This window comes from Lotus japonicus, chromosome 1 (genome assembly GCF_012489685.1).
Source record: "Lotus japonicus ecotype B-129 chromosome 1, LjGifu_v1.2".
In the NCBI taxonomy this organism is placed as follows: Eukaryota; Viridiplantae; Streptophyta; class Magnoliopsida; order Fabales; family Fabaceae; genus Lotus; species Lotus japonicus.
This window is the reverse complement of record NC_080041.1, coordinates 116,014,382-116,029,196: the sequence shown is the minus strand read 5'-3', so window position 1 is coordinate 116,029,196 and position 14,815 is coordinate 116,014,382. Positions and strand designations below refer to the sequence as shown.

Genomic DNA, 14,815 nt, shown 5'->3' with positions numbered 1-14,815 from the left:
TAAGATCACAACAACGCATACGCCCCGGAGCCATCCGAATTGGATGTGTATACCTTGAGTGTAGTCAACCTCCTTCGCATAATGTCCATAGGAGACGAAAAACATCTCACACGGGCAGTGACAGTTTCAGAAAGTGGGGAAAAACATACATATAGATAAGTGGTGGTTGCTTATAAAAGAAGATAAGTGGTCTTATAGTATAAGAAGTTTGGGGGCAACTTAAACAAATAATGCATGTATACTAATGAAGAACTATGATACGTAGATACCAAACAGTACAAACATCTCATACTCACCACATTTTATCTCTATCTTTCACGCATTACATCTTGTACCACATTCATTACTTTGTCTCTATCCTTAGGTGTTACATTTTTCATTAAGAAAAAATTAAGGTTTTTTTTTTGGGGAACTTGCCCCCATATGGCACAAAATGCATCCGCCCCTGCACACTTTAGCATCAGGTTGCACCGTCAGGATCAATGAGATGTGAATAAAATCACCTAGTGATGAAGATGTGCAGAATAGATGACGAATCATTTAACGTGATGATCATCTTGAATGAAAGGTGAAATGATGGTGTCTCCTTATGCCATCTTCCTCATTAAAAACGGTGAGTGGTCTAATAACTAGGTGGAGACCAGATATTAATATGATAAATCCCCACCCCCATAAACATGATATTAATATGATATATCCCCACCCCCAATTTCCCAATTATCAACCTACAATAACTTAACAGCAGTGAAAACAACACATAAGTTTTGACACTAAAATAATAATTTATCCAATGTCACAAATCTAGTCTGTAAAACTGATAAACAATTAAACGGTAAAAACCTCATAACACAATGGGACAATTCAGGTAACAAAACATGTGACAAAATTTACTTATAAATGTAAACACAAATAATTAAAACATACTCGTCAGCAAAGGAGAACTTTAAAACCCTAAAGCTGCTTGAGTTCTCATGCAGAAATTAAAAGTAAAAGCAAGACTGAAACACATAACTCAACATCGCAGGTCCAGAACTCAGTTTGAAAACTGTGGCCGCATAAAAATGACAAACATAAAACTATAACAGGTAAAAACACCTAAAGTCTCAAAAGATAATTGCTAACAAGTCACCACTGATTTCTGTAACCATAATTATAATAATGGTTCACATGAACTTGCAGAATGCTAAGATCCATTTACTTCTTTTTCTGTGCAGCCTTGGTGACCTTGGCGCCAGTTGGGTCCTTCTTCTCCACACTCTTGATGACTCCCACAGCAACCGTTTGACGCATGTCCCTGACAGCAAAACGACCAAGAGGAGGATACTCGGAGAAAGTCTCGACCACCATGGGCTTGGTGGGAACCATCTTAACCATACCTGCATCTCCATTTTTCAAGAATTTGGGCTCCTTCTCAATCTCCTTACCAGATCGCCTGTCAATCTTGGTCAAAAGCTCGGCAAATTTGACAGCAATATGAGAAGTGTGGCAGTCAAGCACTGGAGCATAGCCATTTCCAATCTGGCCAGGATGGTTCATGATAATGACTTGGGAGGTGAAGTTTGCAGCTTCCTTGGCAGGGTCATCCTTTGAGTTTGAAGCCACGAAACCACGCTTGAGATCCTTGACTGCAACATTCTTCACATTAAATCCCACATTGTCACCAGGTAGGGCCTCAGTGAGGGACTCATGGTGCATCTCCACTGACTTAACTTCAGTTGTCAGACCAGTTGGAGCAAAAGTCACCACAAAACCAGGCTTCAAGACACCAGTTTCAACACGTCCAACAGGCACAGTTCCAATACCACCAATCTTGTAGACATCCTGAAGGGGAAGCCTCAAAGGCTTGTCTGAGGGTCTCTTGGGCTCATTGATCTGGTCAAGAGCCTCAAGAAGAGTTGGGCCCTTGTACCAGTCAAGGTTAGTGGACCTCTCAATCATGTTGTCACCCTCAAAACCAGAGATGGGAACAAATGGAATTTTGTCTGGGTTGTAACCAACCTTCTTCAGGTAGGAAGAAACTTCCTTCACAATTTCTTCATACCTACCCTTGGAGTACTTGGGGGTAGTGGCATCCATCTGTTGACAATTATTTAAACTTATCAGAAAACAGAAACATAAATACTCAAATAAGCAGCAAGACATATATAACAAATAAAGGGCCAAAATAGTACCTTGTTACAGCAACAGATCATTTGCTTGACTCCAAGAGTGAAAGCAAGCAGTGCGTGCTCACGAGTCTGTCCATCCTTGGAAATACCAGCTTCGAAACCACCAGTTGTGGAATCAATGATAAGGACAGCACAGTCAGCCTGAGAAGTTCCAGTAATCATGTTCTTGATAAAGTCACGATGTCCAGGAGCATCAATGACTGTGCAGTAGTATTTGGTGGTCTCAAACTTCCACAATGCAATATCAATGGTAATCCCTCTTTCACGCTCAGCCTTGAGCTTGTCAAGCACCCAAGCATACTTGAATGACCTCTTGTTCATTTCAGCAGCTTCTTTCTCAAACCTCTCAATAACACGCTTGTCAATACCTCCAAGCTTGTAAATCAAGTGGCCAGTGGTAGTCGACTTCCCAGAGTCGACATGACCAATGACCACGATGTTAATGTGAAACTTCTCTTTACCCATGACTAATTGAACTGCAGAACATATTCCAAAAGGTTTTCACGTCAGAAAAAACAACAAAAAAAATGGCTCAGTTAAATAGAATGAAAATCTAGCAGGCTCAAAATAAAACAAAATCCATAACAAGAGGAGCAAGACACATTATTTTCCAAACAGATAAATCAACTCAGTTAACATTAAACAGGACTTGATAAAACATGAGTTTCACCCAGGGTGTTGTTATCCACAAGCAATAACATACCTCAGTACTTAACTATTTCTGTGCATCAAAAATATAAACATATACTTCATACAAGATTATAATCACAGATCTAACATAACACAATCATGTTACCAAAGAATAAGACAGGGTCAAAATCTCTACAGAAAAAACACATGTCCTGATGTCCCCACAAACCATTCATAGTTAGATTATAAAATATACAATTATCGATACTCATCGAGGCAGAAGATTCCCATACAACATCAATGGACAACAACAAGAACAAAATTCCAGGCGTGTCTAACTGCAATCCCAACATAATAGACAAGAAATTGGTTTGATTGAACCAGATATACAACAAAATTAAAACTCAAACAGCAAATAATATTTCAAAATCTCACAGATGCAGAATTTTCCAGTCAAAACATACATCAGCCAATAGGGATGAAATTTCAACGGTTCACAAGTAGATCTGTTCATGCAGCAACAAGATTCAAAACCGAAAAGAAAAGTAATCGAGATCCCACATCTAAGAATGAATCACAAAAACCGAATCCATACACAAGCATCCACCAACAACGTGGAATCGGATTCGAATAGACACAGCAAAAGATGGGAAAAAAAAAACAAATTAAACAGATAAAAAAACATCATCAATCAGCATACGATGAACAGAATCAGAAAGCATAGAAATGAATAGACACGAATCAAAGAGAAGATTATACCTCAGATTCAAACGATGTTCGGAATTCTCAGCCGCAGAGACTGAGCGATAGCAAAATTAAGAGCAGAGTGAGAGTTAGATGTAGGGTTTGGTCATTTTATACCATATAACAACATTTGAGTTCCAAGAATACCCTTTGTTTTTTTTTTGTTGGTGATTTCATGCCTGTGGGCTTTTTTTTACCGACCAAACTAGGTGTATATAAAATCGAATTGTCGTATTTGTGGCTACTGCTGTTTCACCTCTTTCTTTGCGTCGAGCTATTTTTCCGCAGGACCTCCCCTACTTTCTTATTTGTCAAAGAAAAATAAAATACATTATTAAAAATTAATAAATTTGCACAATGTCATCTTGATATCACTCGAAATGGTAAAAAAAAAATTGTTGCATCAAGTCCGACTTTTCGCAGCACATGATTGTTCGCCGAACACAAGACCTGGTTATACGGGAGAATCGGGGGAGTTTCTTATACCCACGACCTATTGTCCCTCACCCCGTCTCCACTGGATTTGTTTCCCAAAATACCCTTAAAAATGAGAACATTTCATCTCCCCAGGCATTTCACATGTTCAGTTAACTCAATAGCTTTTTTCATTGCTTTACAAAATGAAACTTTCGCAAATCTTGTAGTGAAATTGAGACTGCAATTTTTCTTTATCGATGAGATTTTATTATGAGAAGTTTTATTTTCCCAAAATGTATCCTAATTATGGAAGTTAGTTCTATACGTATGATCGGCAAGTAGAAACAGAATGACAATAGCTCAAGCACTTATTTGTTGAAGAGAAACAAAAATGGCCTTTATTTTTGTTAGAGAAATAAGACAACTGACGCAAAAGCAACAATACATGAATCATAGAAGCTCAAGCAATAAAGATCAATGTTCAAGGCTAGGATCTATGTATTTTTTCTATTTATTATTTCTTTATTATCTTTCTTATTAACCAAGCGAATATCCTTTTTTGGCTCTCTCTTTTTAGCACTAAGTATTTTATCCTTGGGAGGTAATCCTCCGCTAGCAGATTTTTTCTTAAAGGGGCCTTTTATAATTTCGCACGTGAGGTGCTCGCATTTTCTGCGCTTAAAAAAAACTGGGACGTTTGTGCTCTCCAAAGAGCAACTCTTAAAATCTCAAAAGGTGCTGAAAAAAGATATTCTTAATATTCGGCATTCCCATTTTTTTTTCTTCTTCTATGGAATATACGCCTCAATCTTACGAGGAAAGGCTTATGGTGGATACCTAGTCACCTAGAGACGAGGAGGGGCGTAGTAGGCGACGAAATGGCGTTATTAAGAAATTTTAGGGGTAGAGACCAAAACATCATCCTTTTTTTTAAACGGCCACTACATCCTTTGGATCAAGAAAATGGGTCCCGATAGAGCTTTCTTGACCCAAATAAAATCACTAGACGGAAAATAAAATTTAGTTAAACTATCCGTCATAGTATTTTCAATTCTACAAACAAAAGATAAATCAACAAAATCAAATGATGAAACTAAATCATGAAAACTGCGAATAATTGAAGATAAAGAGGAACGACCTCTTGAAGATATCTTTCAGTGTCAAAGAGGAGCAAGCAACTTGTCTCGAGACAGATCCGACATAAACAAAGACCAGAAGATAGAAAAAGAGCCCAAACATGAGCAAGCATAGGAGATAAAACTACAATATAAGTTGTTGCCGCAAGGACCTCACCATAGATGTCCCGAGCTACAAGACCAAAATCAGCTAAGCTAGATGCGGTAACAAAAGCATCAAAAATGCTAGCATAAAAAATGCTAGTCACCATATCTAGAGGAGGTAGAAGAGCTAATGCGGAAGGAAGCTCCCTAGAAGCCAGTCGTGAGAGATAATGACAATTAATATGTAATAAATATTAGGCTTAAAGGGTCCAAAGGCCCCTGAGATTACAAAGGGAATCAAATCCAGGACCTAGAAAATTTTTACATCAAATTGGGTCCCTAAGAAATTTTTTTTAATTCAATTAAGGCCAAATCCCAATTTGGTCCTAGTCATGAGTGACACCTGGCTTTTTTCATTATTTTTAATTAAAAAATATTAAAAAATTAATTTTTAATACCAAGTCATCAAAATAATCAAAAAAAAAATCTTAATAAAAACCTAATCTGATAATCCTAAACTAAACAACCTAATAATCTAATAAACCTAATTTAAAAATCTAATCTTCAACACCATCATCTTCATCATTCTCATCTTCAACATCCAACACCTTCATCTTCTAAACCCAGCAACATCCACCCCACCTGCAACCTCAATATCCACCTCCAATACCATCCCCAAACCTCAACCTCCAACCCCCAACTCCACCTGCAACCGAAACCCCATCCCCACCCCCACCTGCAACTGAAACCTCCACCCCCACCCCCACTCGAAACCAAAACCCCAAATCCCCAAATCCACCACCAGGCGATGCAAGGAGAAGGAGTGATCGAGAAACCAAAACCACTCATTGCAACTCAACCATTTTATCCTTCTTCACCTATGAATTTTGCTCTGTTTTAGCACATGAAGTCAATTACAGAACAAACGTCATGTTGGATCCCCTAGCTTAGGGGCATATCAAGCATCACCTTTTCCTTCCACCGCCGCAACCCCCATCCAACCCCCGCCGCTTGCAACCCCTGCCCCCACCGCTCACAACCCCCACCCCCACTGCTGCAACCCACATCCAACCCCACCCATCGCAACCCAATCGAAACCCATAAACCCTCACCCACCAAAACCCAGAACCAAGAACACTCACCCACCGTAGACCCACCCAAAACACCACACCCACCACCACGCACCAGATCCACCAATCGCACCACCACCGCGCACCCTATCCACCATCACGCTAACCCTCCTTCATCTCCTCCAACCGTCGCCACTCCCTTCTCCTCCACCCCGATCGGACCCTGCCCACCATCTCAATCTCCCTTCTTCTTCCTTCTCTTCCTTATCTCCTTCTTCGTGGTTCTTCAGATTAGGTTAGATTTATTTTTTTTGAAAAGAGATTAGGTTAGATTTATTTAGTTTTAATTAGTTTAGGATATTGTTAAGATTAGGATTTTATTAAAAAAAATTATGCTTATTTAACTGACTTGGATTTAAAAATAATTTTTAATTAATTTTTATAATTAAAAATAAATAAAAAAGCCACGTGATATTGTTGACTGGGACAAAATTGATATGTGGCAACATTTAGCCTTAATTGAATTAAAAAAAAAAATTTAGGGACCCAATTTGATGTAAAATTTTTCTAGGTCGTGAATTTGATTCCCTTTGTAATTTCAGGGGCCTTTGGATCCTTTAAGCCTAAATATTAATTATTTTATTGGTAGTTACGAAATCATTGTAGCTAATATAGGAAATAGTCAACTTAGGGAAGCAACTTATTGCTGATAAATTAAGGCTAGTTATTGCCATGATTCTTTTACGTTATTAAATTGATTTGAAATCAAGACTATATTGACGGGTATAAACCATTGGCTTTGAGAGGGTGAACATATAGAACTCGACATTGAGTTTTCTGGTGCGGGTTTAGATTCATCATTTTACCTTTTCCTCTATTCATTTTCTACCTATGGGAAGTATTTTGTGAAGGTTCCATACAATTTGCCTCAAATGCACGAGTCAGATCATAATTGTGTAAATTCTTAGGGGCAAAACCGGCAGTTGAAATTAACACCAAAATCCGCCGAAAATTTTGCTTCAAGGCAGTGGCTTGCCACAACATAGCAATACTCTCTCTATCTCTAACAAGTCGGAGTGGAGGGTAAGGTCTAAATTTTTTTTAGATAAGTCATTGAATTTATATTGAAAGAAGTACAAGGGGTACTTCAACCCAATACAAGCGAAGACAAAAAATGAGAGAAAAGAACAAAGTAAGAAAAGTACCCGACCTACAAACCCCACCCTCTTCTTGGGGGAAAGCCAAAAGAAACAAGCCTCATCAAAACCTTCTTAGGAAAAACCCCATTGGGAAAACCTAATAAGGAAAAAGAGTACCCATTTCTAAGACCCACAAGAACCCCACTAAGAAAAAACAAACAAAAGTAAAAACACCCCCCAGCCCAAAACAAGCCGTGCAAATGGTACCAGATCTCAATTAAATTGGTCACCACCACAACAAAAACAAATACCAAGATAAACACCTAATACATTGCTGCCAAGACATAGATCAAGCAATCCAACCTCTTAATCCAAGCTCCTGAATTCCTTCCCACATACCAGCGCATGACCATACCCAAACAGCAACCAACTCACACATGTTCCAAACACAGCATCGACAATTACTCCATTCAAACAAAGAGGAACAGAAGCCGTGTACCTTTGCAGACAACCAACTCCAGGATCTGATTTTGATCAATTCAAACACCTTATCTGCATCAAACTCTCCATTCCTAAAAACTATTCCATTTCTACTATTCCAAATAGTCCATAAAACAGCACACCAGACCACCTTCCACAGCAAATTATGTGAACCCGACATGGCTACTGAACCAAACTGAAGCAAATGATCCTTCCCTGTCACAGGCAGCGCTGACACCACTCCCAACCACCTTGGGCATCTATTCCAAACCTGAACAGCAGCAGGACACTAAAAAAATAAGTGATTTGTGGACTCTTCAGCCCCATTGCATAACAGACAATTAATATCACCACCACTCGGAATTATATTCCTCCTCCTCATATTACTCTTACTCTGAACATGGTCAATTACCACCTTCCACGCAAACACTGCAATATTAGACGGCACAGCACAGGACCAGATCTGATTAAATACACCTGAATCATCCCCCCTATTGGATCCAGCAATGTCTGATAAGTCGAGCAAACAGAAAAATCACCATCACCCTCAAACTTCCATCTCCAAGTATCCATAGAACTCTGGGTGAGCTTCACTGATTGCAGAACTTGCCTTAACCCATCCAGCATCACATTCTCCCTATCACTTAAACCCCTTCTCCATTTAAACTCCCACACCCACTCCCTCCCATGCCAAACCCCCATGTCGCTAACTGAACAAAGTTTCTGTATTGACAATCGATACAACTTCAGAAAGCGAGATTGCAGCGAAGCCGCCCCCACCCAGACATCCTTCCAAAAACGTGTTGAATTTCCAGAACCCAAAACTTTCTGTAAACCACCTGTAAACCAGCTAGCTGCAGATTCGTCAATGCAAACTGCCCAAATGTCCTTCCACCACATCGACGCAGTTGAGGGTACAGTCAAAACACCAGCACCCCGACGGTCCCCATACTTCGCTCTCAAAACCTGGCACCATTTACCCTCCTCCTCTCGCAGCAACCTCCACCTCCATTTAGCCAATAACGTCATATTAAACTTATCTAAATCCTTCAGACCCAGTCCCCCTAATTCCTTCGGCAAACACATTCGATCCCAACTCACCCACGCAACTTTATTCTCATTCTCCACCCCACCCCAAAGAAATGCTTTCATTATCCCTTTCAGAAGTCGTATAACACCTTTAGGGGCCCTGAAAAAGGAGAAATAGAATAGTGGAATAGCCGTGAGAACACTCTTGATCAAGCACAACCGCCCTCCAAAGGACAAAAACCTCTGTCGCCACAAAGCCAACTTCTTCCGAATCTTTAGAATTACCGGATTCCAAAACTCTATGCGCCTGGCATTCCCTCCTACAGGCAATCCAAGATAAACGAACGGAAACTGCATCTCCTTACAATTCAGCAACGACACATAACTTGCCAGAACAGTCCTGTCCACTGCCACTCCTCCACAGCTGCTTTTTAGAAAATTTATCTTCAGCCCAGAAGCTAATTCAAAGCACCGTAACACACACTTCATAGTAACAACATTCTGCAGCGTAGCATCCCCTATCAAAATTGTATCATCTGCGAACTGTAAGATAGACACTGCCACCCCATCACCATCCCCAACCACGAAGCTTGCAAATCTACCCACAGTCACATCCTTCTTTAGTAAACCATTCAACCCCTCAGCCACCACTAGAAATAGAAAAGGTGCCAATGGATCCCCTTGTCTAAGCCCTCTCCCCGGAACAAACTCCTCAGTTGGACTTCCATTAACTAACACATATATTGTTGTTGATACCAAACAGCTTCGTATCCAAGCTATCCACTGCTGACAAAAATTCATTCGTCTCAACATATACAGCAAAAACTCCCAATCCACAGAATAATATGCCTTTTTGAAGTCCACTTTAAATAAAATTATCGGCTTCTTCCTCCTCTTTGCCTCATGGATTACTTCATTTGCCACAATCACACTATCCATCATATTCCGGCCTCCTAAAAAAGCAGATTGATCTCTATCTATTACTTTTACTAACACTCCTTCAACCTCTTCGCTAGTATCTTTGCCATAATCTTATACATACAACCAATTAAGGAGATCGGTCGAAATTCATTCAAACCTTGTGGTGACTTGACCTTTGGAATCATAGTAATAAACGAGGCATTACATCCCTTTGACCATGAACCAGAAGAATGGAAATCAGCAACCATCTTCAGCACATCTACCTTAATGACATCCCAAAATGTCTTCAAGAAACGAAAATTATAACCATCAGGTCCCGGACTTTTATCACTCCCGCAATCCCACACAGCTTCCTTGACCTCAAGTTCATCAAACGCAGAACACAACATACGATTATCCGCTGCTAAAATTACATTGAACTCAACCCCATCAAGACCAGGTCGACATCCCTGTTGCTTCTTAAACCGCCCCTCAAAAAACGAGTGCACTTCCTTCTTCACCAAGCCTGGTTCTTCACACCAATTACCATCAATAGTCAAACCCCCGATATTATTCACCCTCCTCTTCCAATTTACAGTCGCATGGAAAAATTTAGAGTTAGCATCTCCCTCTTTAATCCAACGGATCCTGGATTTTTGATAAAGAATAGATTCATTCAATTTTGACAATTTCCAATACTCAGCCAGCAATACATGTCTTCTTCTAACATCCTCAACACTCAAGTCCTCCCACTCAGCTTGCAAGTCAAAATCATTCAGCTGCTGTACCAGCCCTTTTAGTTTCTGATTCACATCACCAAACACATCTCTGTTCCAAACCATCAACTCTCCTTTCAGCTTTTTCAATTTCTCCTTGAAAACATACATAGGCCCACCTTGGACACTGAAATCAGTCCATTTCGTAGCAACAAACTCACGAAGCTTGGGATGACTAAACCAGCAATTGAGTGTCCTAAATGGCTTTGGACCCCAATTCTGAAATAAATCCTGAAATAAATCCCTAATGAGAATAGGGCAGTGATTCGACACATCCCTGCTAAAAGCAACCTGAGAGCAATGTGGCCACATATGTACCCACTCCTGAGATAGTAAAAAACGATCCAATCTACTCATTGCCGACCCATTTGGCATGTACCAAGTATACTTCCTCCCTATGAGCGGCAGATCCAGGAGCCCCATAGCAGCAATGAAAGAATTAAACTCCTCAGATTCCCTTCTATTCTGGCTTGACCCTGACATCTGCCCCTTTCTCTCATCAGCAGTTCTAACAGCATTAAAATCACCCGCAATACACCACCTCCAACGCTACTGTTGCGCCTCCTATCCAGCAATTCAGTCCACAACACCCGCTTCTCCTCCAAATTACAAGGAAAATAGACACTGACAATAGTACATGGTTGAGATTGAGCTTCCCACACCCCTTCGAGTCCCATAAGATTTGAACCCTCAAAAGAGGAAGACACACAGAACACGCCCCTCCTCCAGATACATAAGAGCCCTCCATCCCTACCCACTGCAGGGACCATCCTCCATTCACAGTCATTGTCACCCCATATCGCAGAACACAACCTACTATCAACAGTTTCTACTTTGTTTCTTGCAGCAAAACCATATCTACCTGTTCTGTACATATCAACTCCTTCAATTTTCGCCACTTTACTCTGCTGGCGATGCCCCTTACATTGAAAGAAAGGATCTTCATTAGATACCAACAGCTTCCCCATTGACTCTTTGTGCATCAGAGCCATGCCATCCCGCGTTATCCCTCTTTTCCATTTCAACTAACTATGCAATCATGTCAGCCTCAGACCCCACATATGTAACCCCAAGTTCCTTCCCTAAGGTCCACAAATTATGTGCCTCAGATTCAAGGTTCTTCAACCACAGTACCCAGTTATTATTCTGCAGCACAAAATCAGACACAGTATTGCTTAAGGACAACACTTGTTGTCGGATCCTCCTCCTGTTCGCCAATACACTCATCGCAGACCCATTTGCTTGTGACCGCTCTCTACCTAAAGAGCTCTCGGACTCGCGATTCACTCCCTGCACACCATCAGACCCACCACTAGAACCCCTTTGAGCCATCCTTACCTGCCCAATTCCCCCAGTCCCACCATGAACTCCATTAGTGCTACTTTGTTCTCCCTGACTAGCTTCTCCTTGCGTCGGCCCCCTTCGCCCCCACCGCTAGCTGCAGATGAGGTATTTGACACATGAGGTTCATCATCCTCCACATAAGTTCCAGATGACCCCATCATCATCGTTCCATCCACTGGTTCGTGAGCCTTGCCACCCACCATCAGCACATTCGTTGGTAAGGAGGCCCGTCTACTTTTTTGTTTCAAGTCAGGCCAATTTAGATTCCAAACAGGCCCACTAAGCGAACAACCCAGCCTATTATATATTGCGGCCCCATCACTCATTGACCGCCCTTGGCCCTCCTCCATATGGTCAACAATTACATCATTAATTGATTCCCTCCCCTGGTCCACACGCACGGAATGTGCAGCCTGTGGTCCCGGGACCACTTCCTCAACATCATCATTCTGCATTAAATTTAGGGCATTCAAAATACCTCCAATTATGGCATCTTTTCGGGATCCGTTACAATCATTTGAACCATCAACCCCTTCTAGAACATGCAGATTCGCGGCGCCGTCGGAGTCCGTTATTTTTTCATTTGAACCATTCCGACCACCATCCACGTTACCCCGGCATCCCTTCGGCCTAAGGTCTCCACCCTCATCATCTGAATTTGGAACCGTTTCAACATCAGCCAGCGACCACCCTGATGAACTATCCTCTTCAGACGTTGACAACCCCGCATTCCAGATCATGTCTGGCAACTCTGGACCAATCTCCTCCACCAATCGCACACCATACACAAAATCATTTATTCTGACCTTCCTGAAAATCGCTATTGGATCCAACGCTGATGTTTTCATTTGGAAGCGAACAAACTCCAGTTTTTCTAGCGACTCTGTCTTATCATCAATAGCCACCACCTCTCCAATTGGTCTGACCAAAAAATCAAAGCACTTTTTAGTCCATAAATTTATAGGGATTCCGTAACACCTCACCCACACCAGTTTGCATGCCGGAATAATAGTTGGGTTCCACGAATACACCGATTGAAACATCTCTGTCAGCCACTCCTCCGCTCCTTTAAGCACTTCGACAATGGCTTCATCTTCAGAGCCCGTAAGCAACATCATATCATCACCCATATATCGGCACCGAATAGAACTAAGCCCCTGTAAAATAAACACTTCCTGAATGGAGTGAATCTGCTCCCTATTCCGTAAAACACCAACCATACTATTCAAGAGCCATGGATATTTCTCCTTCCATAAGACAGCATCAGGGTCTGTCCACACCTCAATTGTATTCCCATCCGATAATCCCACTCCATCTTTCCGGACCTCCCTCTAGCCTACCTTCTCCCTCTTCATCCGCCTTGCCTCACGGTACTCAGGAGCGTTCGCAACCACCTGCGCATAGGATTTCATCACCGGCTCACCCTCCTTCCCTCCACCAACAACTCTCGCTGCACCCGCCCTCCCCCCATCCAAGTTACCACTAGCAGCACAAATAGGCCTTGGTTTAGCAGCTACCGTTGGCACATGATCCCTCCTCCGAGTTACAGTGGAAACCTTCTGTGCAGGAACAGGATACTTAGGCCTATTGACCTGCACCTTCATGTTCCCAATCAGAATGTGGTTCAGAGATTTCTCCAACGCACTCGGGTCAAGGACATCCAAGAAACGAACAAACCCGAAGCGTCTACCACTTCTGTCTCTCCTGTTGGGAATGAACACCTCCCAAACTTTCCCATACCGTTGGAAAACCCCCCACATCGCCTTTTCTCCAAAACTATCAGGGAAATGAGAGAAGAAGAAAGACGTTAACCGCTCTTTCCTAAACTCATAGTACCCTTGCCTCTGATCATGCACCGGCAACAGCGGACGGAAGTGGTCTCGCCGTGGTGCATGATCACGCGTCCTTCTCACCTCCACCCAGCCCCCGACACTTTCTCTCTCTAACCCCCTCTCTCTCATCACGTAGAGAAAGGGACCGTAAAGGTTGCGCGGGTAAGGTCTAAATGTCCATGCAAATTAACCAAGTGGTCTACAGTAAAGTTTGAACTTATAATGTTTCTGTCTCATTAGGATAGGCACCGTTAGATTGTCCAAGTAGTCTATACAAATGTACCCCTTATGTATATATGCAGGTGCTTGTATAAGTTGTGCAAATGTAATGCAAAAAATACCATAAAATTATCCCAAGAGATTATTTTACGTTAACAATACACAATATTGTTTTAGATTCAAATTAGTCCAATTATGGGTCCATGCATTCATGCCCATTGCACGTGCGCAGGCAACTCTCAGAAGTTCCAGACCAGATAGTGAAGTAGTGATCCCTTAATTTTCTTGCTTATGATCATTTGTCCCTTTTAAGTCCATCAGAAGAATCGAATTTTCACTTGCCGCTCATACTTCCCTTTACAATCCAATTACATTTGTGTTAAAGACTTATTTAGTAAGCTCATCAAAAAAAATTATAAACACAAACAAAAAGAGATGAAAACAATAGGGTGTAATCGGACCGGATTGGTTCGAATTTAAGATGATAAAATGTCCGAACCAATCAAACATGTTCGGTTCGGATTTCATGATTTTTACTTCTAAATTCGAACCAACCCAACCCAGCCTCAATCGGATTGGTTCGGTTCGGATGATCGGATTTGAAATAAAATAATAATATTTGGAAATATGCACGAAAATTATTCTAAAAACGTGAAAAATTATAAATAATATAGAAAAATTCAACATTTTTAAAGAACAGAACATTTGATAATGACATAATCCATATAATCTAAATAAAACTAACATCTCTAATACAAATATAAATATGTAATGTAATGGGCTAAAATTGTTTGAGCTAAATGTAAACAAATTCTTAATTCATTGGGTTGATTCGGATTGATTGGTT

The 14,815-nt window shown here is 41.2% G+C and overlaps 1 protein-coding gene across 1 annotated transcript; it reads right to left on the bottom strand.

Annotated features, from left to right (window-relative positions):
- Positions 1-866: 866 nt before the first annotated feature.
- Positions 867-3,710, bottom strand: LOC130729607 (elongation factor 1-alpha). The gene is made up of 3 exons (XM_057581414.1): positions 3,558-3,710; positions 2,172-2,644; positions 867-2,076 (listed from the first exon to the last, which is right to left on the bottom strand). Exons 2-3 carry the CDS (start codon positions 2,631-2,633, stop codon positions 1,195-1,197), a joined length of 1,344 nt encoding a protein of 447 aa, XP_057437397.1. The 5' UTR covers positions 2,634-2,644; positions 3,558-3,710; the 3' UTR covers positions 867-1,194.
- Between the last annotated feature and the right edge of the window lie 11,105 nt (positions 3,711-14,815).